Here is a 24,146-nt window from a genome sequence, read left to right as displayed (position 1 = left end):
CAAAAATTACACACACTAGGAATTTATAGGGTGATACGCAGTTACAAAGCCCCATTTTCCCTTACCGCAGGCAATCCATGTAGAAGAGTGACGCCTGTGTGTTTTCTGTGAATTCACCCATCAGGGGAATTCTGGGGATTGAGTTTATTCCTTCAAGGGAGAAAGCAGAGACTCAGTACCCCATCCTTAATCTTCATACCCCCTCAAAAGGTAAGGGATGTCCATGTTCAAGCCTCTTGTTACTGTACGACTGCAGGTTCCTGCATCTTCTCCTGCTGTTTTTTGCAGGATGCACTGGGGTCACGTTTGTCGTTTTGAACAGCACGTTTAAACTAGATACGATATTTAATTATCCCCAGTATTTGCAAAATGCACTCAGAATCCCAGCAATCTACTTTGTTTCTGAAACAGTTTGAATTTTTCTGTTTGGCAACCAATTGTTTATTTCTGACGAGTGTTGAATTTACCATTTGTCTTTCATTTCTATTCTGGTATTTCAGCATTGCTTGATCATTTTACTGATAATTAGCTATTCTCATTAAAAACTTGGAATAACAACAGCAGATACCTAAAGTGTCACTTTTCAGAAGTCTTCTATAAACAGATATCTTTTCCTCGGGATTTTTTTCATCTGTGCATGTATTTGCACACACTTCATCAAACGTTCATTTGTACACACACACAGTCGGCATAATCACTTCAAGTAATTTTACTGGAATTGAGATATAAGACTTAAAGGCCTGACTACATCATTTGATTTATAGTCCTGGTTGAGATGATATTTACTATTTATTAAAATTATCTTTTTTTATTTGGTGTAATATTGAAATATTATATTAAATACTCTTACTAAACTAGCGTTTTAATACTATTAGAAGATCCTTGTGCTATTTTGCAGATAGCTAAAAGCACTGAAATTCCATGTCTGATATCACAGACGTATCTGGAGCTCAGAGGGAAGGTATACATCTTTGCTACCTTCACTCTGAGCTCCAGTTCATAGAAGAATTATACTTGCTGGAATGATGACAGAGGAGGAAAAAGTTCATTAAAGTTTATTAAAGACTCCCAGGCCAGATGAGTGAAGGTTTCTTGTGAGCAACTAGCAGAATCGCCCAATATGGTTTATTTGGATTGGGTGCATCCTTTGAGGAAGGGATCAAAACAAGCATTATTCCAAAGACATGATGGCCAGCAAATTCTTGGAAAGCACTGTGAAGACAGGTATTTCTCATAGAGAAGGTGGAGAACATAAATAAAGCTGGGAGGGAGAAGGCATGAGACAGCTTATCTGAAAGCAATCACAAAGCAGTGTATTTTCTTAAAAACTTAGAACCCTTATATAGGGAAAGTGAGCTTTGAGAGCATATATTTCTGTAAACTCAGTGGGTGAGTTCTTACCGTATGTCAGTCCAAAAGGCAAGAAGAAGAGCTGGTATTTTTGGGGAGGGGGGGAGCAGTCTTTGATCATTATTCTTCAAATGTATTTATTGTAAAATTGTGAAAGATGGATGAATTACAGTAAGGTTAGAAAAACCAGAAGTATAATGCTTGTCTTCAGAAGGAAATGCAAGAGCCAGGGAATTATGTCAGACGCTTAATATTCACAAACATTTTGTGAGCACTTGGAAGATAACAGATGAGTAAAAACAACATTAATTTATTATGAAGAAATCATTAAACAGATTTAATGCTCTTATGTGAGCAGTTAACTGGCCTGGTAGGTAGGAGATAAGCTGTATATCTTACTCGATATTAATACCTTTTCTCATGACATTCTCATAAGTATGGCAGAGAGAATTAAGGACTAGGTGCAATTGAGACTGAATGGGTGGAAAATTATTGGATAACCTTGCCTAATAAATAGCTGTTAATGGTTCACTAACAAAGGATGTATCATTTAGTATTCAATGGATAGGTGATATGTGTGGCTTTGTTCCATGTTTTCCCGACAACCTGAAGGTTCTGCTGACTAAATTTGCAATGCAGTGCTAAACCAGAAGGGTCTGCAAATGCAATGGAGTCTGGGTTGGTAATTAAAAATTTGGAAATTATGGTTTGGAACACTAGGAAATATCTCTAAAAATGTAATGAAATAAAAGAGGGGCAAGTGTAAAGTATTCTACTTGGAAATAGTCAACTGTAGTTTTAAAGAATGTAGCAACTGAATAATATGGCAATAATTCCAAATAATGTGGAAATTACAGTAAAGAAAAAGCTGAATGTCTTGTTGGAAGAAACTCAAATACCTGACTGAGAGACATAAATAGGAATATAAAACACAAAATCAGTGAAATAATTGTTGTGCTTTATTCAGTGTTAGTACAGTCTCAGCTGGGTACTGAGTAAACCGTATACACTGGGTACACATAGTCTAATCAGTTGGAGAAAGAACAGCACACACTACAATTCATTACTGGTTTAGAAAACAAGCCCTATAGTGGAAGAATTAGGGAATTTTTCTTGTTTTTAGCCAAAATAAGAGGAAACATAGTATTCAGAATGTAAAATGAAATAAAAGTTTACAGAGAAGTGAAAAGGAAAGTTCTCACTTTCTGGTATGGAAAGCAGAAAAGATTACACTGCTATAAGGTTAGATTTTTTAAAATCTATCAGGAATAGCATGGCTATCACCTTCTCTGGGGGCAAATAGAACGGTCATATTATCTTTCTCCATTGTCAACTTCACTGACTAACCCGGAACCTTGACAACCACTGAGTATACAACAGTTGAAAAGCAATTATTCATGAGAGACTTGGTATAGGGAATTTCTTTTCTGATTCTGAAATGGGGTTTCTGCTTGTCTTTCTGTGACGGTGATAATTTATGTTTTGAATCCTGGGAACCTGTATCCAGTTGCAGGTAAATTGTGGGATTACTAGAATATCTGATATTTAGTCTCTTTGCTAATACTGCCACACCAAAACCACAGAAATAATGGTAGTATTCTAAATGTAGTGGCTGATACTGTGTAGAAGGCAGTAGGTCCTAATTTCCAAAGATATGAGAAAGTAACTAGTGAATGAATCTTGTCTTTGGCAGTCACTTCTTATCTATTTATATTGATAATATTTTTAAAATGTAAGGCATTTGATTGGAGTGTAAGAGGCTTAACAATAAGCATAGAAGAGTAGCATCATTTGGGCTCCTATGCAGACCAATATTCTCATGAAAAAACATCTTTTTTTGCTATTTAGGATTGCTTTTTCTTTTTGAATCACATAAAAATAATTTCAGTGTTTCTCTCTAGAAGAAAGAAAACCTCGTATTTAGAAAAATGTTATAATTTTTCTTTGTAGCTTTCATTCAATTTTTAGGTCTTTAGGTCACTGTGTTTTCCTTCCACCTGTAGAAAATTAGTTGTATCTATTTAATTTTGTATTTGAATGGGAATTTTTCATATTAAAAAAAAATTAATAATACTAAATAAAAATACTTTCTATTTCTTGAACATAAACACAGACTGTTCCTCGGTTGAAAAATATTCTTTGTGTATATATCTTTGTATCCTGCACAGAATATTTGGTTGTAGTCCTTATAGCTGTTGACTTGAGCTTCCCTATGGCATTTGAGGAAAAAAACACGTGGTTAACTTCATTTAAAAATTAAAACATATATCTCCTCAAAGACCCCCATACTTTACTCATACTTTTAATATTTACGATGCTCACATTTACTGTTTAGGTTAACTTATATTTCATTACTAATCATTATAGAACCTACATTTGAAAGTAGAATCATCACACCTATGGATTCAGTAAAAAAAATAAGAAACATTAGATGACTATGAATTCTGTTTTCTTGAAAAAATCTAGGTATCCTGTCCTTGTTAACAATGAATCTGCTGAAAACAACATTATGGTTATGAACAATCTCATTAAGTACAAGTATTCCAGAGTTCTGTAATTAATTTTTGTATTAATGGCATTTAATAGTGTATGTCCTTCATCCCCATATAATTGATTTTCTGCAGTGGTTAAAATATCATATTTTGATTCTAAGTCACAGATTTTCCCATGAGTTGGCTTTTAAATTGATTTCACTGGTCTTTTATTAGTTTCTTTTGTAACTAGTCTGAACTCTTCGGTAAAACAGTGTTTCAGTAGACATCTTTTTAGCAGAAACTTCAGTAATTCAAAAAAAGAGGTGAAGATTCTTAAATTTATGCACATTGGCTTTATTGTTACTTGTAGCACAGAAAATATTAATTTATTCTTCACATGCTTTTTTTTTTTTTTTTACAGCCTGTAATTCCAACCAGTCCAACAAGCAGTTCTACAACACCAACAAGTACAATGGGCATATCCTCAAAAATGGAGAACTCGGCACTCCAGGATGTTTTCATTCTGTCTCCTATGTCAGGACTTTATGGCCCCAGGTATTTACATCCTAATGAATGTGAGGTTTTGAAAAATAAAATTTTACACTTTCATTTCACTAGCTTAATAAAAAATAGACAAAGAAAAAGCCCCACAATGAAACAAAATATTTAGTAAAATTAAGAGCTAGAAATATATTAAGCAGCATATTCTTGTTTTGAGAGCCTTAGCTTTCACTTGGCTAGATACAAGCTGAGCAAAACTTGATTTTAGTCCTAAACCAAGAAAGCATTAAAAAAACTCTTTAATCATTAAGATTTATTTACTTTTATGTGACCACTTGTATCTTATTTTAAAGCATGCATTTGTGCAAGGGAAATCCTTGACTTCTTGTGTTATACCAATTCCTTATGCTCCCTTTCAGATACTAGAAAACTTTTGACTAAGTTTGCCTTACAATTAAAGTGGAACCTAATGATTCGTTAGTTTACAATTACGTTATTGAATTGAATCACTTTTATGAAAATTCTCACATATAGCATTTCAGTTACAGAACTTTTGATTTGTAGCATTCGGGAGAGACAGTTGTATGCTTTAGCTTTATCATAAAATTGTTAATTTCTCCGTAATTTTCTGGTTTACTTTTTTTAGGGATGAAATTGGAATAATGTCTTGTGATGACATCAGCAAATTTGGAAAGTCTGGAATGAAAGGCTCTGAGTCTCCAAGCTATTTTCTGGAGCATGAAAGTGGGAAATACTACACTTTAATTGAAGGTGAAGGTCACCCCGTGGGCCCTGAGTATGAGAGAAGCAGAGCTGCAGGAGTGCGGAGAAGAGAAAAAACACCCACTCACGGTAAACTCAATTTCTTTAACATTTTTAAACGGACCGAATTTACAGATTGTGCTATTAACACTTAAACACCCCCAAATATCTGTCATTCTTTGTTAGACCATGACCTGTTCACTCTGAATAGCAGACAAAAGTTTATGTGAAGGAATAATTGGTATAATTACAAGCTAACATTCATGACCAGGAGTGTGGAAGTTATTTATAGGTTTATTCTGCAGTGCATACTTAAAATTTTGAATGATGCTTAGTTCATATTATTTGGACAGCTAGCATCTTGATTTATTCAATTTCATTTACAAGCTCTTGGAGATTATTCTAGTTGCAATGTTCTGGGCTGTTAAACTTCAGTGGAGGGCCTGAAAAGACTTACTCTATAAGATGTAAGGCCCTCCAAAATTCAGTGCTGTATTAAATGGGTATAATTACATGAGTAGTATCAAATTGGAGTAACAAATGCATTTGTTAATACTGGAAATATATTTTAAAATCGTGGAATGGGGGCTGCTTAAGTATACAAGATGCTATTAAAACAATCATTAACTCTGGATTTTAATAGAATTCTTGTGTGTATGTAAATGCATTTGAGCATACAGTTATACCAACATATAAGTGCTTCTACATGAGCGTGAAGATGTACATATTGCTGAAGATTGAAAATTTTTTTGCTTATCTGTAAAAACTGATTTGGTTGGTGTTTGGTGAATTTTAGAAGAAAACTCCTGAAATACAGTGATGTATTCTCCATATATCTTCAGTGGTTTTACTTTCAAGGCAGTAAGTTATTTTCGTAAAGTTTAAAGAGATTTAAGATAAAAGATTTCTTTTTAAAAATGTAATTATATCTGACTTTGCAAATGGCATTATTTCTGAGCCTCAGAGAAAATGATGACTCCTTCTGATCAGAGCATTCTGTATGGGTAGATGCTATCTTTATATACATAAATATATATATGTGATGCCATCAATAAATACTTCATTCACCTATTCTGAGACTAAGAGTTTTTTCCTTTCTCTCATTTTCTTAAAAAAAATCCCAATTTTTTAAATCTTTGATATCTAGGAAAGGGAAAACCTCTCACAAGCTCAGATTAGTAAAGAAAAATGTGTCTGTGAAGAACACAGGTGATAAGAACCTGCTGCATTTCAATGGACATAGTACCAAAGGCAGTTATAGGGAAAGATCCAGTAACACCTGAAATGGGAAACAGTTGGGGAAAAAAGAAGAAAAATCTTTTAAGTACTCCAGGCACCGATTCTGGTGGTCTGCCATGGGACTGGTTAGTCTGGTGCAGGATTTGATACCATGGATGTTATTAACTGTAGTTTCCCATGCTTGTTTCAGTTGTCAGTACTTAGAGACGAGGCAGTTTTTGATCTCCTCAGACTGTGGTGTTCTTACCACCCTAAATGTTAGAAGAGAGGGCAGCTGATGGCCCCGGGTGCCAAAACAGATTTTGATAGTTAATATGTATAAGTATTTCCCTCTGTCAATAAATGTTTGCTGAGATTCTCTTACTATGTGTGAGATATCTATGGCATAGTTTACATAGCTTACCTGGGTTAAGGTTTTAACCACATTACCTTTTGGCTAAAACCAGCTAATGAATGACAGTTAAGGAATTTCTGCTGCTGTTTCAAGAGCTGAGAGGGTAGAATTCAAGTCTGCAAATGTCAGCTGCAAGGATACTTCACACTAAGTCCAACTGCAGTGATAGTTCAGCCAACTTTCCAAGTGTTGTTCTGTTTTCATCATTCTAATAGTTTGAAAGCAATCTTATGCTTATCAATTAAACAGGCCTTTTGTCCTGGTTAAGGATTTTGCTAACTACAGCTGGATTTATGGTAAAAAATGGCAAAATATCAATTGTAAAATGGACAGGACCTTGTATATATACACGCTACCTTTTCAGAATAGGGAAATTTTAATAGATCTTTGTTACATATAGGATATTTTTAGTAAAAAAATTTCTTTTGTTATATATAGGATATTTTTAGTAAAAAAAAAAAGCCACATACATGATCCTTGACAGAGCTGTAACACTGAAGGGTAGGGTTCCATCTTAAGACCAGTAATATTCAGTCTTTATCTCCCTGATAAGTAACATCATTTTATAATAAAATTAGAATGATAGATAAATCTTAACTGTGATTAAAATTGGAGACAGATGGATGTATTTGGCTTGCTTTCATAAATTCATGCCATATGATGACTTAAAATGTCGGGCTCTGTGCCTGATCCCAGTAATATGCATGATTTTTCTTGTGTTTATGATGGACAGTTCTGATTTTCTGTAACTTTGGAAATCTAGAAGGAATTTGATTTTAAAGTCTGAGGAATATATCTCTGTTTCAAAACCAAATGTTAAACCAGATTTTTTTAAACTACAGATTAAATTAATCTGTCAATTAACTGACTTCAAATTCCAAATTTTGTTTTACTGTAGTAGAACATTTTGTACTTGTTGACTTAAAAATGTTTGTTTGAACCATCAAAGTGACAATATGTCTTTTAGTGGAAAGACAGGATTTATGGTAGATCCAATAAACTCATATCTGATGCTGGAACCAGATAGCCATGAGCAAAGTAAGGAAAACTTCTGAAGTCTTTCATGGCTGAGCAGACATTTTAATTATTGCTAGGACTCACACAAATCACATTTGATAAATTCTTGCCCTGGATTTACCATAATTAAAGCAATTATTAGAAACCAGTCTCTGTAGCAGCTGGTAGGTGGAAGGATACTCAGACAGGTGAGACCCTCAGTATTGATAATACATGCAAAATCCAAGAAGGCAAATAAGTCCATTTTCTCAAACCATTTGTGAAAATTAAGCTCATATTTAACATTAGTGCAGTGGATTATTTTTTTACCAAGAGTTACCCCCTAACATGCTATTTAGAGCTCTTGTGGCAGTGCATATCTCTTCTGTTTATGTGTTAGAGGAAAAACCATAATAAATATTTTTTTTTCCCTTTCAATTTATACTGGTCTACTTGTACACGATAATTTCTTTACTCCTCAGAAAAATATCTAAGTTGAAATGTTAAAACAATTTATAGGTTACATTTGTTTGGGAAAGAACTTGGAAGTAACGTAAGCAGTATGCAAAATCACTAGTTCCTTTCTTTGGCTTATGTGTCTCCTGTCCTAAATTTCCTAAATGTCGATCGTGCTGTGGCATCTGGCATTTGTGTTACAGATCTCGTCAGGGCTTCAGTCCTTTCTTCTCTTTACAGAAACACTACCAAGTTTTATTATGTTGATCTTCATTTGTTATGTGCATTCTTATTTTCATTTTTTAGTTTATAATTTTTACTTGTTTCTCATTCTTTTCCATATTACTGATTCTTCCTTTTGCTTGATTTGTTGAGGGTTTTTTCTTAATTAACGTTGTTCTTCTAAGGCCAAATTTGAGATTAGAAGTTAAATAATACATTTGTAGTTAAAGGTGGTTTCAACTGTTAGGCAGACAGGGAAACTATATTTTCCATACAATTGGAAACTAACTTTTATGCTATCTTTTATGGTATAAGCGAAAGTATAATGTGGGAAAATCACAGTACTTTGGGTATATGTTATCCCTTCAATTTTCAGAAAATCCTGCTATCCAGAAGCATACTTGTCTTATATACTTCTTTGTTCTTAAATCGCCCTAACATTTTAGTAGCTAAAAAGCTGTATTTTGGAAGAATGACGAATAAAAAACTGTACTAGCATACAAATAATCCACAGAAAATACTTTGTCATTCTAATCATCTTGGGGAAATTGATAATGAAAAAAGAAACTCTTTTTCACATTTAAGTTCTGTAATTATTGTAGAAACAAAACAGTAGCAAACTACTTGAAAAAAAACTTGCTCGGGCGCTAAGAAAACACAATAAATTTAGTCAACTGTCATACAGGAAAAAAGGAATATTTGGCTTTATGGGTCAGACAGAACTTAACCCATAATCTAGAGGGTGTTTCTGTGTTTTGTGATAATAATGCACACTGACAAGGCCAAAGCACTAATGCTTTATAGTTGGTTTTGTAGTATTCCTCCTTTAATGGTCTGCTATCAATGTTCTACTGATACCATAGTAGGGAATGTCAGCACATTAATAGCTGACAGCCACAGTGCTATAAAATCGTATTAATTAAAACCCTAACGTCTGAATCTTCTTTTTTTGTTGTTGTTTTTCTTACCAAACTGCACTCCCTGTTTTCTTTTTAAGGCATTTGAAATTAATGTTCCTTGAAATGAGATCCCCTCATCATTCACCATGTGATATCCAGGTCAGATAGGTTTTACCGTTTAACTGGTAGATATGTAATGTTGCATCTGTGTTACTAGTCTTTCTAGTTTTACTCAAAAAAACTGCTTCCCTCTTTAGTCCAAAACACTTATCTAATGAGTGAGCAAGTTTTTACAGAACAGAGTTTAAAATTAAATTTGTAATCTGCTTTACATTTACAAGTATTTTCACCTGTCAGTGGTATTTTCCTTCAGATCACTATCATGAAGAGAAGAAATCTGCATAAATGATGCTTAATTGATCCTGAATGCTACAGCTTTAATAATGTATATGTGCTGATAAAAAGGATTGCTCTGACGGGTTATGTCACGCCTGTAATTTATAGGCATTGCTTACTCTAGAGTCTTCTATTTTTAGTCTTCAAAAGTTATATTGGTTTATCTTGAATTGTTTCCAGGGGATTTAAGGCCTGTTTCTATGCCTACTGAGTACAGTTGGATAGGGGAGTCAAAAGAACAAAACATGTACAAGAGGGGAAGCAGAGGTGAGTATTTTTTTTTTCTCTGCTGTTCTCCAAAATTGTTTTTCTTTGTTGCTTAAGAAGCATGAAGGATGAACCAGATCTATTTTTCTTGAATGCCACAGACAATATAAAAGAGCCTGTTTAGTAACTGGGTTTTTGTGTTTCTATTTTTGAAAATTAAAAAATTTGTGTTAGTAGGAGGGATTGACTCTAATTCCAGTATAAAAGAAAATAAACATCAAGGGAAAAAAAAAGACTTGTAAGATTCAGATGCATGTTAATAGCAATCAGTTCTTAATCTTTACGGTTCTAGAAAGCAATAAATGATGTTACAGATGTAAGGTAATGTGCTTTGAGACACGTTTTGATTAGTATGAATGAGTATTTGAAACCAGAATCAGCAATTGTACTGTCAGTGTTCAGTCCTAATCATACAAATTTCTATTGATGCCAGTGGGTATTATGAACTTTGGAAGAAGCAGAGTGATAACAAAGCTCCCTTTTTCCGTTTTTCCTCTGCTAAAAAGCAATTATATAATTCAAAAGAATATTCCTCAAATATACAAATATGATAATTTTTATGCCAATTGTTAAAGATTCTTAAAAAAATACTATTTTTTCCAGATATTTTAGGCACAGTGTGGGTAGCTGAGAGGAGTTCAACTTGACTACTTATCATGTGACAAAATTGAATTGATACTCTTGAAAATTAATACAGGATTTTAAACCACCTTTTCCAGTAAACTTCCATTCCAAGAGAAAATAAATGTCATTTAAGGCACAAGTCTTTTCTGATTTGTTCCAAATCTGTTGATTTATGTTTAGTTTGTATTTCACTGTTACAGATTCCTTTCCTCAGACTTGTTGCCTGGCCAGGTCCCATTTTCAAATTGTGCCCGAATATACTGCACATCTCCTTAAGACCATTATTCCACTTTATCGCATTCCTTGAAATTACAGTCCGTGTGTCTGGAAAGGTCCCAGAGATGCTCCCTGCCTGATACAACTTACAGATATTCTATATATACTCTCTTTCACCTCCAATGGCAGCGGGTGTCAGTACATGTGGTACTGAGCCCACTGCAAGCCCTCACAATTCCCTTGACATTCACAAGGCTCTCCAGTTCAATAGCACCAAGTGATGATCTTTGACATTTCACTGAAATCTTTTGGCTTTAATCATATTTTCTTTGTAACACGAGCCGTATGATGTGGACTAGCTTCATACTATCTATCATACAAGGACCTGGGTATGCATCACCATCTTTTCCGTGCCTAGGTTTTGTGCCAACTACTTAGTTTGCTCTTGACTGGAACCTTGGTACAAATAAGTTTGTTTGCAGAGGAAATGGCCTCAGATGAAGTGGGGAATTAACAAATTTGACAATATAGATGCAACCAAAATAGTTCTCTGTTTGCTTCCTCTTACTAATGTTTCTTTTTTCTTTTTTTCCCTCCAACAACTGACTCTGAGAATTCACTCCTGCGGTATCTGAGTGATGACAAGATACTGGTTATCCAAGAAGAGCCTTTGACACAAAAAGACAACAAAAGGGACACAGGTCATAGGTCAAGAAAAAAGGGCAAAAACACAAGCAGTCCAAACTATCCTATCAGTCCATCTGTATTGACATCTACTATTAATGTTAGGCTTGAGCCTGGACAGCAAGATATCTTGAATTTTTCGCTAGCAGAAAACAATACAGTTCCACTTTATCACGTAAGTACATAACAAGAAACCTTATTACATGAAGTACATGAAAAGCACTAAACCGTTTTCCTTTCAGGGTTGATACCAGTATAAAGGCATATCCTTCTACTTGATGTTTTGATGTTGTATTTTACAGTCCAAGAAAATTGCTTAATGTCAGTATCACAATAGTGTTCATGTAAGAACAGTCTAGACAGAATGGAAAAATGCAAGGCAAGGACAATTTGATATCTGATGCTTTAACTAAAACAGTGCTCTTAATTACTCAGTCTCACTCAGTTTAGTTTAATTTGACCCTACTATTTTTTCAAAGGTTCATAAGCATCCTATGCTCAGACTCTGATAATAACTAATTATATATTAGTTTACATGCTTTTATATTTCCAGTTCAATCACTATGTCTTGTAAAAACAGACAAGCTTAATGGAATTACTGTTTGTTTGAATTGCAGTACCATGGCCACAGCCTAGTAGTGTGAATTTGTTCATACTGAATATAGAGGAAATATTTTGGACTAAAAACTATGGAGATTATATAAATCATTGGTTGAATGACCAGTCAGTTCTTGAAGCCACCATGAAAAAGCACTAGATTCTCATGACTGTTGGCTAGTGCAGAGTTTCACTGTGCTGATTTGGATGTCCTGAAATAATCAGTAGCCTATTCAGAGATCAGTCCCCACTGTTCATGCTTTGTATGTGTATATTGCCTTTTATAGAGGCATCCTTAAATTTTACTCATGGTCCTACCATTTGGAAACAGACTGCTCCATTCTCACGACACAGAGTAGTAGCTTCAAAGTATTTTGTGCTCAAGACTTAGTATCTTCAGGGCAGATTTTACTGAGAAAATGTCTATTTCCTCCTCACACTCGGTACAGAAAATTTCGAAGGTGTACTTATTTTCTGATCATAATTAATTTCCTCCTAGAAAGATGTAAGAGGAAAACCAGGATTTGTAGCAAGTTATTTTAGACTTTTTTACATTTGGGACTTCTACTTGGTGTTTCTCTCTCTGAGCAAAATCTTGAGAGATGACTTTATTTGCATCATCTGAGAAGGTTCACCTCAGGGGTGAAATATGGCCAGTGACTGATCTTTGTTGCTGCAAGCTGTTAGCATTTGATAGCCTGAAGATCAGATACTTTTCTTCTGTCTTCGGGAAATTTAAGTTTCCCTTCCCTATGCCACTTGAAGTTACTCTTTTTGGAAAAGGTGGAAGGTGTTTTTCTCCAACTTCAGGGAAAGTCAAGTAGTTTATAAATTGAGTCATGTGATTATTCAGCAAGAGATGTTTATTCTGCCCATAAAGTCTTACAGAGGTTATCAGAATCACAAAGTCAAAGAAAAGCTTTTAAAATACAGAGAGGAAAGCAGTAGCTAGTTTACTGGGATAAATGAGAAAATTATTATGCAAGTCTGCAAAAAGCTGAACAACATTTCGTAACTTGGTAGATTAATCAAGTGATTTTAGTTAATTTTTGGAAGAGTGATGATTGTCTGTTGAATCACCTGACTTCTGAAGAAAGGGTAATGAGTCATACGGGGTAAGATGCTAGTTGTACCCTTCCAATAATGGTAGTTGTTGGTTATATTCCCAGAGTCAGGCCTGTTGTCACACGATTTATTTTTAATCATCAACACAACCTGTGTTTAAAGTTCCAAGCCAAAATAAATTCCCTGGCAAAATTGGATAAAAGTTGTTATTTAATTCGGTTAAACCAAAATTTACCCCTTAGAGTTTGTTAAGAAATCACCAAATTTAATTGGATCTATTGCCCTTCTAGTCTAGCAAAGGCAATATTCATACCTTCAGGGGAAAGTATAAGGAGGCAGATGTTGGCAAACATACAAATCTCACCAAAGTTGTCAGAAGTTGACAGTCTTGAAGTGGATACTCTTTCAGAAATAAAAATTATGTCTCTCTTGAAGATTTATATGCCACGTATTCATCATGGTTTCAGAACCAGAGATATATTATCTTCATGATTTCAATACCGTCATATGAGCTTTGTGTTCTGTATAGCAGTTTGCAAATCGCTCTATACAGAAAAACAACCAGTTGCACATTACAGAATTGTTATGTTATCTTAAATGTCTGCGATATTACAATACGCAGTTTTAAATTATTTTTGTCAACTGTTTTCTGTTTGTAAGTCACGGTAACTGGGAGCAGTTCATTCGGTGGCTTTCATTGTGTATTAAAAGAAATGCAACTCTTTGAAATGGATATGATAAATTAGTAATATGATATTGTATGATAATACAATGACTATGAAAGAAGAACCTAATGATATAATGTGTCAACTGTAAAGGGTCTGAAGGAAATGCAGGAAACTGGAAAAAAGGTAGTATCATGGGAGGAAATAACATAACTTGTAGTGGCTGGTCTACACAAAAAGTCAGTGCAGTACCTGTTTCACAAACTCTATTATAATATGCAGTAATTACAGAGGAGGGCACATGTAAAATGATTATTCATGGACTGACAGAGTGGTATAAATTCTTTTTTCACCATAAATTTTCTGAACAAGATTAGACACAGACCTTTGCAGTCCTTCGGGAGATAGTCATAGGAATTGGAATATCTCATGCACTTAGTCAACTGTCTTATAAATATACAAGAGGAACTGAGTCTACAAATATATGGGAGTTGCTGACACAGGTTTTGTGGGTTCTTGCCAGTACAGAATCATTCGTATTTACAACATCTTTCCACTTTGAATACTGAAAGAATTCTGAAAAGCGAAGCAAAAAATTGTTTGGCATATCTATCCTAAAAGATAGCTACCCAGAATGAAGATGTTAAATATCAAAGAACATATAATGGCTTTTTGATATCAAAAAGAAAAGAAAAATGACAGATAGTTGCATTCCTAAATAGAAATTTGTGGGTTTTAAGTAGATTATCTCATTTCCTTAATATCTAAAGGTGTTACCACGATTTTCATAAGCACTTTTATATATTTACCTATTTGGATAATGAGATTTTATTCCATTGATAATTCATTCTACAACAAGACTAAGGTTAATTGAAAGAAAATACTCCTAAACTTTATCTAACAAAAGAACCATAAAACTGTTTTTGCTACTTTTGTATAAAAAAAAATAAAATATATATGTATATATATATAAAATTTGTCTGAGATCAGCTTATCTCTTCCTTGCTCTTCTAGACGGTGTTTTGGGTTTTTTCAGCTGTGCAGAGGCAGTACTATCAGATGACAAAATTGGTTTAGTTATTTTGATTTGTTTGGGGTTTTTTTACGGAAGTCAAAACTGCAAAACTGTTATAATAAAATTTCCATGAATCCCTCTACTCTTAACACATGCCCAGAACAACTTTTGAATATAGATCAAAAATTCAACCCGGAGACATGCTTTAGGAAATAGAAATGATAATGTTAAATAGTATCTTAATCATCCTTAGTAAAAGGAAGGTGATAGTGTCTTGTAAGCAAACAAGATGGAAGGAGAAATCGGGATACACAGTGTCACTTTGCCGTTGCTTTATTTTCTAAGCCCTTACATAAATACACACTTTCAAAAAAAAGCACTTAACATTAGTTTAAATTACAGACATAAGAAGTTTTACAAAATTGGTAATTGCATAGACTCACCACTAGATTAATGTTTTGGAAGGAATGTTGATTTGGAACCTAAAATTAAACAATTAGACTGATTTCATAAGTTGCTGTGAGGATGCAGAGTTACTATATAAAATGGATATTTAGGTAATGCAATATTGGCAGTATGCCCAGGATATAAAATGATGCATAAAGCTATGTTGCAGTAAAATATTACTGTCAAGAAACACTGCCCCTTTCAGGATATATTTGTAACTAATTTAATTGATATGCAGCTCTGTGATGCATGTCACAGAATTTGAGGAAGAATGAATTACAATTAACAAGGCTGTTATAACTGATTATCAATCAATAGAGTATTTCTTAGAACATGACTTATTATGTTTACTAACGCTTCACTTGTGAAGTGACACTGTTTACCAGATAAAGCCTACAGAGTGAGACATATGTAAATATCACAAAAGTATATCCCTTATAGCATTGCTGAACTACACTGTTGGAATAGACTCTGAGCTTACAAGAATAAAGATAAAATCTGAATATGTATTTATTTTGTATTACCAGAGCTCATTCTGAAGAAAATTAACTTGTCAAGTAGAACTCCTGGACAATAGATCAGATATACATGAGAAATTTTTCATTTTGTGGTTTTCCCCATAAAACAAAACAGAATCTTGAATGGAGAACACTCTCCATCTCTAAATTAATGTTCAGGATTTTAAAAAACTCTAACGAACTGTACCTTCTCTGCTGCCCTGTTACATTGCACACTATGGGAACCCGCTTCTGTCTAAAGGGAATATTGGGAGTTCTTATTCCAGACCCAGTCTGAAAATCCACATGGTGTTCAACTTGGTGGTTTTACTGCCTCAGATTTGCACTGGTTTCTGAAGCTCTGAAATCTACTTTGCTTGTTACGACATTAAATTCTTAAATAAGATAATGAGCTCTCATCTGGTTTTACTTGGCAATAAATGTTCTGGGCGTGTTATCCTCAAATTAATGGGATATTTCAGGTTGTAATATTTTATATTAAGAAACTGGATTGTAAACTATTGAATCTTCTAAATTTTTTGTGAATTGGAATTCAGTGCGTAGAAGAGACTTAAATTTTAACAAATTTTAAGATGGATTCTGCCGTTTCAATATTCTCTCCATAGTAAACCAGAAAAAATGGCTGCTTTAGGGTAGCCATTGAGAATTTTATGGCAGTAGTCACTTTTTAAAGATAATTTGAAGCCTTATAGCAGTTTAGGGTTAGTCATTGTTTCACAGAACTTGCTTAAACTTGCTTTTCATTTTCTTCCTGCTGATCCCAGGAAGTCGGTAATGCATGCCTTTTAGCACAGAATGATGTAAATGTGATTTAACTGTTCTTGGAGCTGCAGAAGGCAGCTTGACGAATGACATAAAGTTTAATGGTACATGCTGAGAACTAAAATGTGTGCAAAAACAATGCAGATCTGTTTTTCTATAATGCATACATGCTGGGATGTGCCAGATGTTCCAGACACTTTTTTTGGATGATAGGCAGTCTGAGTGCTACTATGATAAGTACAATAATTAAGATAGTCAGGGAGAATCATATGTATTCAGCTCCATATGACTGAAGAAGGAATCTTTTACTGCCAATTTTGTAGGAAAAGTGCTCATATTTTATTTCTTCCTTCCTGGTTTTGCAGGAAGAAACAAAACTGTGCTAACTGACAAGGGTGAGAATTACTTTCTTCAGAGTTTTATTTCCTTTCTGAATTGCTGAATGAATTCTATTTTTGCTTTTTATTTAAGGATTTGTAATATGGAAAACCTTCTTTCCATACCTTGCAGGTATGCTGAGAAATCACTGTGAGGATGATTATGTGGAATCTGGCTGCTCGGAGAAGCTAATATAAGTCTTTCTAGTTTCCATAGCTTCACACTGATTCTGTCCAGTTGCATTGATTGTAAGATAAGATTATTTTTTATTTGCACTATATCATAACTGTGCACATGACAGCTTGAGCTGGAAAGTATCTAGCTAGTACTGTAAGATGGATCCTTCAGCAGCAATGTCCAATAATTTATTTCTTTACAGTTCTGTTCAGACATGATTCTCTAAAGTACACTCTTCTTTAATCTATACACAGTTCAAAAGTAAAATGGCATTTTACAGTACAAGGGAAAATAAAGGGAAATAAAATGTTAAGAAATGTTCTTTTTTTGTTAATAATGTCAATGGTCTTTAGATTTCCACATTCATTCAGAAATCAACAACTTCATAATCAACCTGAATACGGAAAAAAAGGCCAAAAACAATGTTAGTTTAGAACTATGCTTGTCCTTGATTTCTATAAAAAACACCTATTTGCAGTAAGGAGAAGCAAACGGACGTGAGATTTGTGTCAGGTTTTAGTCCTGAGCAACTTATTCCATTAAATAAGTTCTGTCATATGCTGAAAAGTTTTGCCTGTGAGTTCCACTGCACTAAGGAGGGGAAATTACCATTGAATCTGAACTTTTGGTACCCTTTGTACTCTGTGTATATTGCAGAGTGAAAACCGTGTATAGATTCTGTCAGCTAGACCAAATTAAGCTCACGTATCTGCATGGTGCAAACCAATATTGAGGTTTGCCCAGGCCCACCTCTGCAGCCTGTCCAGGTCCCTCTGGATGGCCCATCCCTTCCCTCCAGCGTGTCGACCGCACCACACAGCTCGGTGTTGTCAGGGAACTTGCTGAGGGTGCACTCAATCCCACTGTCTGTGTCACCAACAAAGCTGTTAAACAGCGCCAGTCCCAACCCCGACCCCTGGGCACTGGTCGCTGCTCTCCACTGGGACATGGAGCCGTTGGTCGCAGCTCTGAATGCGACCACCCAGCAGGTTCCTTACCCACCCAGTGCTCCATCCATCCAACCCATGTCTCTACTATTTAGTGACAAGGACCTCGTGCAGGGAAGTGTCAAATGCTTTGCACAAGTCCAGGTAGATGACATCAGTTGCTCTTTGTCCACCAGCACTTTAGCTGCTATACATCTTGTACAAAATTAAGATTGCTAATATACAACATATTCCATAATTGCTCATCCATAAAACTCAGTAGTTCTAGTTAGTTTATTGCAACAAAATTATACCCAGTGTCTGTTCCAGAAAAGTGTAAAGAATTTCAGAGAGCACAAAGATATTTACAAGTTAATATGTTGGTTTTCTCTGACCAAATACCCCTACCTATTTTTTGGAATACAGTATTTATTCCTACTTTTTGAAGAAAATAACTTTTTTTGTTGGGTTTTTTTTGGTGGGGTGTGTATGAATATTTTTGTTTAGTTTTTATGCCTTTGATGTTCAGATTAAACCTCCCTTAAATTTCTTTAATTTCCCTTAAAAGAGTGGATTGAGAAGGACAAAAGCAGGCTTTGGTCAACATAAAATACAGTTTATCCATGGTTGTGATTTGTCCTTTTGGACTAATTTTCTTTACTAGATAGGATAAATTTTGTTAGCCACAAGGCATTCTTCCTTTAGATATTCTTTTAGAATACATTTTTTTTAACTTCATGCATTATCTGGAATAGTTTCTTTTTTGGATGTAACATTTTTCCAAAAATGGAACTTCCTTTCTGTTAAAACTTTGCTGCTTTCTCTGTTGTTTCCCTCTGTGTGTCAACATAATGTTCACACAATTAAAAATTCTGAGTGGATATTTTTCTTCTGCGTTTATTTAATTTTCTCACCTGTCATCTTGTTTTTTTCAGCATAAAAACAAAGAGTATTTCTGAACTGTACATGGGTAGATTGTGTGAGGTTATTTCCTGCCTCTATTATCTCTCCTCTCAAGAGTGAGTGGAAGGAAAACCTCAAAGGCTGCTTTCGTTTTTAGCTGAGCATAATAATTTTGCAAGTGTATTCAATGGGTTAAGCATTAGCTCACTGAGCTAGAGAGATAAGTAAAGCCCCTGGCAACAAGGCTACAATTTCACCTTTGAACAAACATAATGTAAAGAAATGCTTAAGATAATGAACATGTGAGTTAAGGAAGCAGAAGTTGTTTTTGTAGGGAATTCAATATCTGAGTATAAGAGAATGGAAGAGAAGTATTTATAATAAAGGTAAAAGAATCTTTTTTGCATCTGAATAAATGACATATCTAGATGGAATTAATAGATTGCATTTGACCACTGAGATTAGTAACACTCATTATCAAATTATTCTAGTGTTATTGCCAACTATTCTAGTCTCTTTCAGCAGTAAACAACAAGTAAACAATGGCTTCTGAATGTTTCCACACTATCTCTACAGTTCAGAGTTCTTTTGTTTTCTGTGATTTATGTAATTTCTTTACTTAGGAGAAAATATTTCTTTTTATTATGAAATGCTCATTCGAGGAGATAATTTTTTTGTCATCAGTTATTTGTAGAAATTTGGGGTAAGTAGGAGTTTCTCCAGGATTTGCTTTGGAAGGGGATCATCAGATCTGCTTGTTAGACCGTATAGGCCTTATTGTGCAAGTCATAGGAGATCCACTGAAATCCCTCGAGCTACGTAAATGTGAAGCTGACTGAAGAAGGCTGATAGGCGCCAGTGACCTGAATTTCACAGAATTTGTGCTTTATAGTCTGTGACAGAATGACAAGACTTGTGCCTCCTGAGCCTCCCACATGTCTACGACTTCTGAAACTGGCCTTTTAGTAAGAAGTAGTAAAGTTTTTAGTTTGGGAATTAAGATAAGGCAATTTGTTTTCTAAATATAAGGAACTGTTAAGAAGCAAATGCTCGAAAAAAATTATATATAAGGTTGCTGAAATTGCAGATAGGAGTACCCCACATATATGTCATTGTCAGTATTTCATCTGTGCATGCAATTACAATTACACAAGGAAATTAATTATAGCTATATGTACACATTTATAGAAACGCCAGCGTGTAGTTTTTTCCATATATGCTACCAGAAATCCTTTTATAAGGTTGGCATTTCAAGCTAGAAACTAGATTCTACTCCAACGATAGATTCTTTGGGGATAAAAGTTCAGTCAGATAAAAGGTCATACATATGTGTTATGTCTGTAGTAATCCCTAGCGTCCTTACTTAATACTGGTGATAACATGTATGTTATTAATGAGTTGTCCGGGAGCTGAGATTTTTTTTTTTTCTGGTAAATTTGATAAAAACTTAAATGGCATAAATATGTTTTCTACCTTTCAGTTGCTCATATCAACTGTTTTCTCCCTTCTATAGAGATATTTCAGTGAACTAATAATCAGTTATAATTTGCATAATCTGAGTAATTAAATAGCTAACTCATATTTATTTTCTTTTCCCCACTATTATAGAACCATCTTAAAATTCCCCTACTACAGACTGTGCTTTAGTTAGATTATTCAGTATCTTTGAAAATTAGTGGTGTTGAAAGGCAGACCCCTAGAAAAGCACGTTTTATTGACAGAAGGACATTTCACGCTAGTATGTCTTCTTCAATTTAATATATGCAAGTTCACAACATCCTAACAACTGTTTCCAGCTGTACTAATGGAATACATCTGATCAAAAGGCATCTTGGCACCGTGATCCAAGGTGATCACCCGTGATGGAGTTCTTTGTGCGTTTTTTTTGAAGGAAATAAGTAACTGGGCTAGTTCTGTGGCAGTGAAAATTTGTTCTACAGGTGATGAAAATAAAATGGCCAGCACAGTGTGAACAAGGAGGATTATTTTAGCTTTGTCAGGGAAGGGAGTGTGGGATAAATCCAATTTGGGAGAGAAAGTGAATAAACCCTGATTTGGAAATGCCTTTCTTTTACTTTGGGAACAGTTTTGGAAAATAAAGGCCTCTACTGACTAAGAAATAGAATGGGAAACAAACTGACTAAAATATTATTCCCACTTTTAGTTGCTAAAATTAGTAACACTAGAAGGCAGAGGAATATGAGGAAAAAAAAAAATCTCTGAGCCTTTTAGTATGAATAAGTTCTATTTTTATAACAGTAGCATGGGTAGTGCTGCTGTCAAAGTTCTTTTCCTCGGTTGGCCACACAATATTTTACTAAGGGGTCCACAGTATTTTCAGGGATGATCAGGTTGGTTCACTCCTATCTAACAGTGCATTAGCAGCAGCAGAAATCTGACATACGTTATGCAGCATTTTACTGAAGCTCTTCAAACAAATATTTTGCTTTAGATGTATGCTGTTATCTCTTAGTCTGTTTCAAGGAAATATGAATATTTCTAAATGGTGTATTTTCATTTTTGTAAGTTCTTTAGGCTAGATTTCAGTGTACTCTAAGGAGAATTAAGTTGTTCATAGCACTCAAGAAAGCCTATTATTGGTTTGTGTACTCAGTTACTCAGTGGGGAGCTCCTACCTTTGCCTGGTTGTAACAAGGTATGTAAAAGAACTCCCTGCTTTTAAGTGTAAGGGCACCATTTTATTTCTTTTCATCAGCTAAGTTCTCTTATTTGAATGGTAACCACCTTTGATACTCACATTTGGTGGAATATTTTAACTGAATCCATTACCAGAGAAGTAAAAGGCTAGTATTTAATGTAGCAACAAGAGATGAAAAGTTACATGTACAGTTTGTAGCATCCTAATCACTATGGAAGGTAAGAGACAGGAAAGACATAAGTGAAAGTCTTATAAGTATATAGTATATAAAAGTATAAAGTGAAAGTATAAGTGAAAACTTTTAAGTGTGTTTCATTTATGTTGTATTGTAGACAGTTTTGCCATGACATTCTCTTTGGCTTGAGCGTGGGTTAACTGTGGCAACATTTTGTTGAAAACATGAACATGTCACAGAATGTACCAGCTGCAAAATCAGGAAGGTCCTTCGCATTCTTTAATTTTTCAGCCCTGTGATCATTACAGTGATCATTATGAAACTTCACGTCCTGATTGAGTGATCCACTTTTGGCATTATATAGGCTGTCACTACTTTCTATGCTTGATAGTCTGGAAATAAATCTTTGCCATTAATAATACTATTATATGTTCACCCTGCTCCTGCAGCAGGCTGGTTGTCCTTTGAATATAAGGGATGCTTTGGATAACAGGAATGCTTAAGAGAAAAGAAGGAAAAGTAGTCATGTAGATCTATGTGGTCCCGCTTAGGGGAAAAAGTCTTTCTGATCTTAGATTAGGTAACTAGTATAACCTTACTAGATGCAAGTAAGTGGCATACAAGACTCCTCAAATGTTTCAATATTACTGTGGTATCATCAATCCCCTCCAAGTTTATTAATTATTACCAGAGCAACTTGATCACATAAGGGTTTTTTGCCTGCTTCGAGTGACAAATCATCTATTACCAGCATCATCTATTGGCAAAATATCAAGTGGCAAATCATTTATTACCTGTAGTAGGAATGGCATGGTAAAAGATAATAAATGATTCTGTATATGGATGCACTGGGGGGATATGTGAAGGAGGAAGGTGGCAGAATGCGTGCTCATCCCCTGAACATTTTACAGTTTTCTTAAAAATAGTTCCCCTGTACCTGTGTTACAGCCCATGTGGTTAAACAGACCCAGCAAACTTCCTGTCGTTTACATGAGCAGCAGGCACTTCAGTTCTGCAACTCTTCTCTGAAGTATCTGTGACTAAATATCTTTCTGTATGCCTGAAGTGGTGATATGAAAAGACAAAAAGACAAACATTATACTTAGAAGAAATAATCCATTTGCTTTTCGGTTAGTCAGAGAGCATATAGTCAAAGATTTTTCAAGTGCAGATTTCTGCATTTATAAAGGAATACGAGTTAATTTTTAAACGGACATTTTTGTACTTTCAAGTTGAGGAACTGTTTTTTAGCTGTGGGAAAACTTCTCTATCATAAAGCTTGGTTTAAAGTAACAAAACCAGTTTTAAGATTTTATTTTTAATCTTGAATCACTTACTACTAAAAGACACGTTCATTTCCAAACCTCAGAGGAATAACCAGTGTAGTAATTCCAGTTGTGTAAAGCTGTGTAAGAATGGTATTAAAGAATGTTTTGAGGACCCTTTGTTCTTCTGAAATTCTGTATTATATATTGTAATATTTGTCCTTCACGCTTAAACTCTCTTTCGAATATTAACAGTTTTGCAAACATTGACAGTCTAACAAATTTTAGCTCCCTTATTTTAAAGAGCTTTGATCACAATTATACAGCAGCTGAAACTGTTTTATAAGTGCAGATGCAAGTTGCTTTAAACATGATCTTCATTGTGAAATAACATTTAGTTAGAAATTGAAATAAATTTTCCATTTCCTTTTTCATAGTTACAGAAAGGCTACTGTGGTTTACTTCTGTGACTTCTTTCTGTGCAGATACTGCTGTGTTGAGTGCACCAAGGAAGTATAGTCTTTAGTCGTGTTTAATACTATTTGTTTTCCTTCTACAGAGAGCAGGGGACACAGTCAGTGGAGATACTGAAAGGTAATTACTTCTGTTATTCTGTATTTAAATATATACATTATCTGGGAATTATAGTTGCTTGTTTGCTTTTAGAAATTTAGTTGCATTATTTGAGGTAAAAATTTTCAGTGTTTAGTGACATGAGCGTTAATATCATTTAGTAAATGTCTTCCGTTTGCTAATATCGAATAGAACTCTAGATTACAAAGGTTGAAAAAATACCTCAGTTGTAAGTTTATTGATGATTCTAGGGAGAAAAAATACACTACAAAGTAGTGGATGTTTTTCCCCATCCTTTTTTTTTTTTTTTTTTTTACTTTTGAAATTTACTATTTCAGAATCACTCTGAGAATGAAAAGCATAATGCATGTTTGCATGTTTTTTCAAAATAATAGGCAGAATTTTTCAGTGAACATCTACATGTTAATTCAGTCTGTAAAAAAATTACTGTTTATATTTGTGGCTTATACTTCATAAATTCTAAGAATGGGGACTTCAGTTTGTCCCTTACGTTTGAATGTAATCAAAAATTCTAATGAAT

The 24,146-nt window shown here is 34.5% G+C and overlaps 1 protein-coding gene across 2 annotated transcripts in view; it reads left to right on the top strand.

Moving 5' to 3' along the window:
- LOC141964462 (connector enhancer of kinase suppressor of ras 2-like) overlaps nucleotides 1-24,146 on the top strand; it is a 205,228-nt gene that overhangs the window by 142,999 nt on the left and 38,083 nt on the right. Inside the window, exons 8-12 of one of the 2 annotated variants that reach the window (XM_074914871.1) lie at nucleotides 4,246-4,379; nucleotides 4,972-5,177; nucleotides 9,870-9,956; nucleotides 11,402-11,655; nucleotides 23,592-23,626. In XM_074914871.1, the coding sequence (XP_074770972.1) occupies nucleotides 4,246-4,379; nucleotides 4,972-5,177; nucleotides 9,870-9,956; nucleotides 11,402-11,655; nucleotides 23,592-23,626 (716 nt within the window). Of the gene's footprint in view, nucleotides 1-4,245; nucleotides 4,380-4,971; nucleotides 5,178-9,869; nucleotides 9,957-11,400; nucleotides 11,656-23,591; nucleotides 23,627-24,146 lie in introns of both variants that reach the window. The other variant, XM_074914870.1, reaches the window with a different exon arrangement.

The sequence above is a fragment of the Athene noctua genome, chromosome 11, assembly GCF_965140245.1.
Source record: "Athene noctua chromosome 11, bAthNoc1.hap1.1, whole genome shotgun sequence".
NCBI classification, from domain to species: domain Eukaryota; kingdom Metazoa; phylum Chordata; class Aves; order Strigiformes; family Strigidae; genus Athene; species Athene noctua.
The sequence above is the reverse complement of the archived record's forward strand: the minus strand, read 5'-3'. Positions and strand labels throughout refer to the sequence as shown.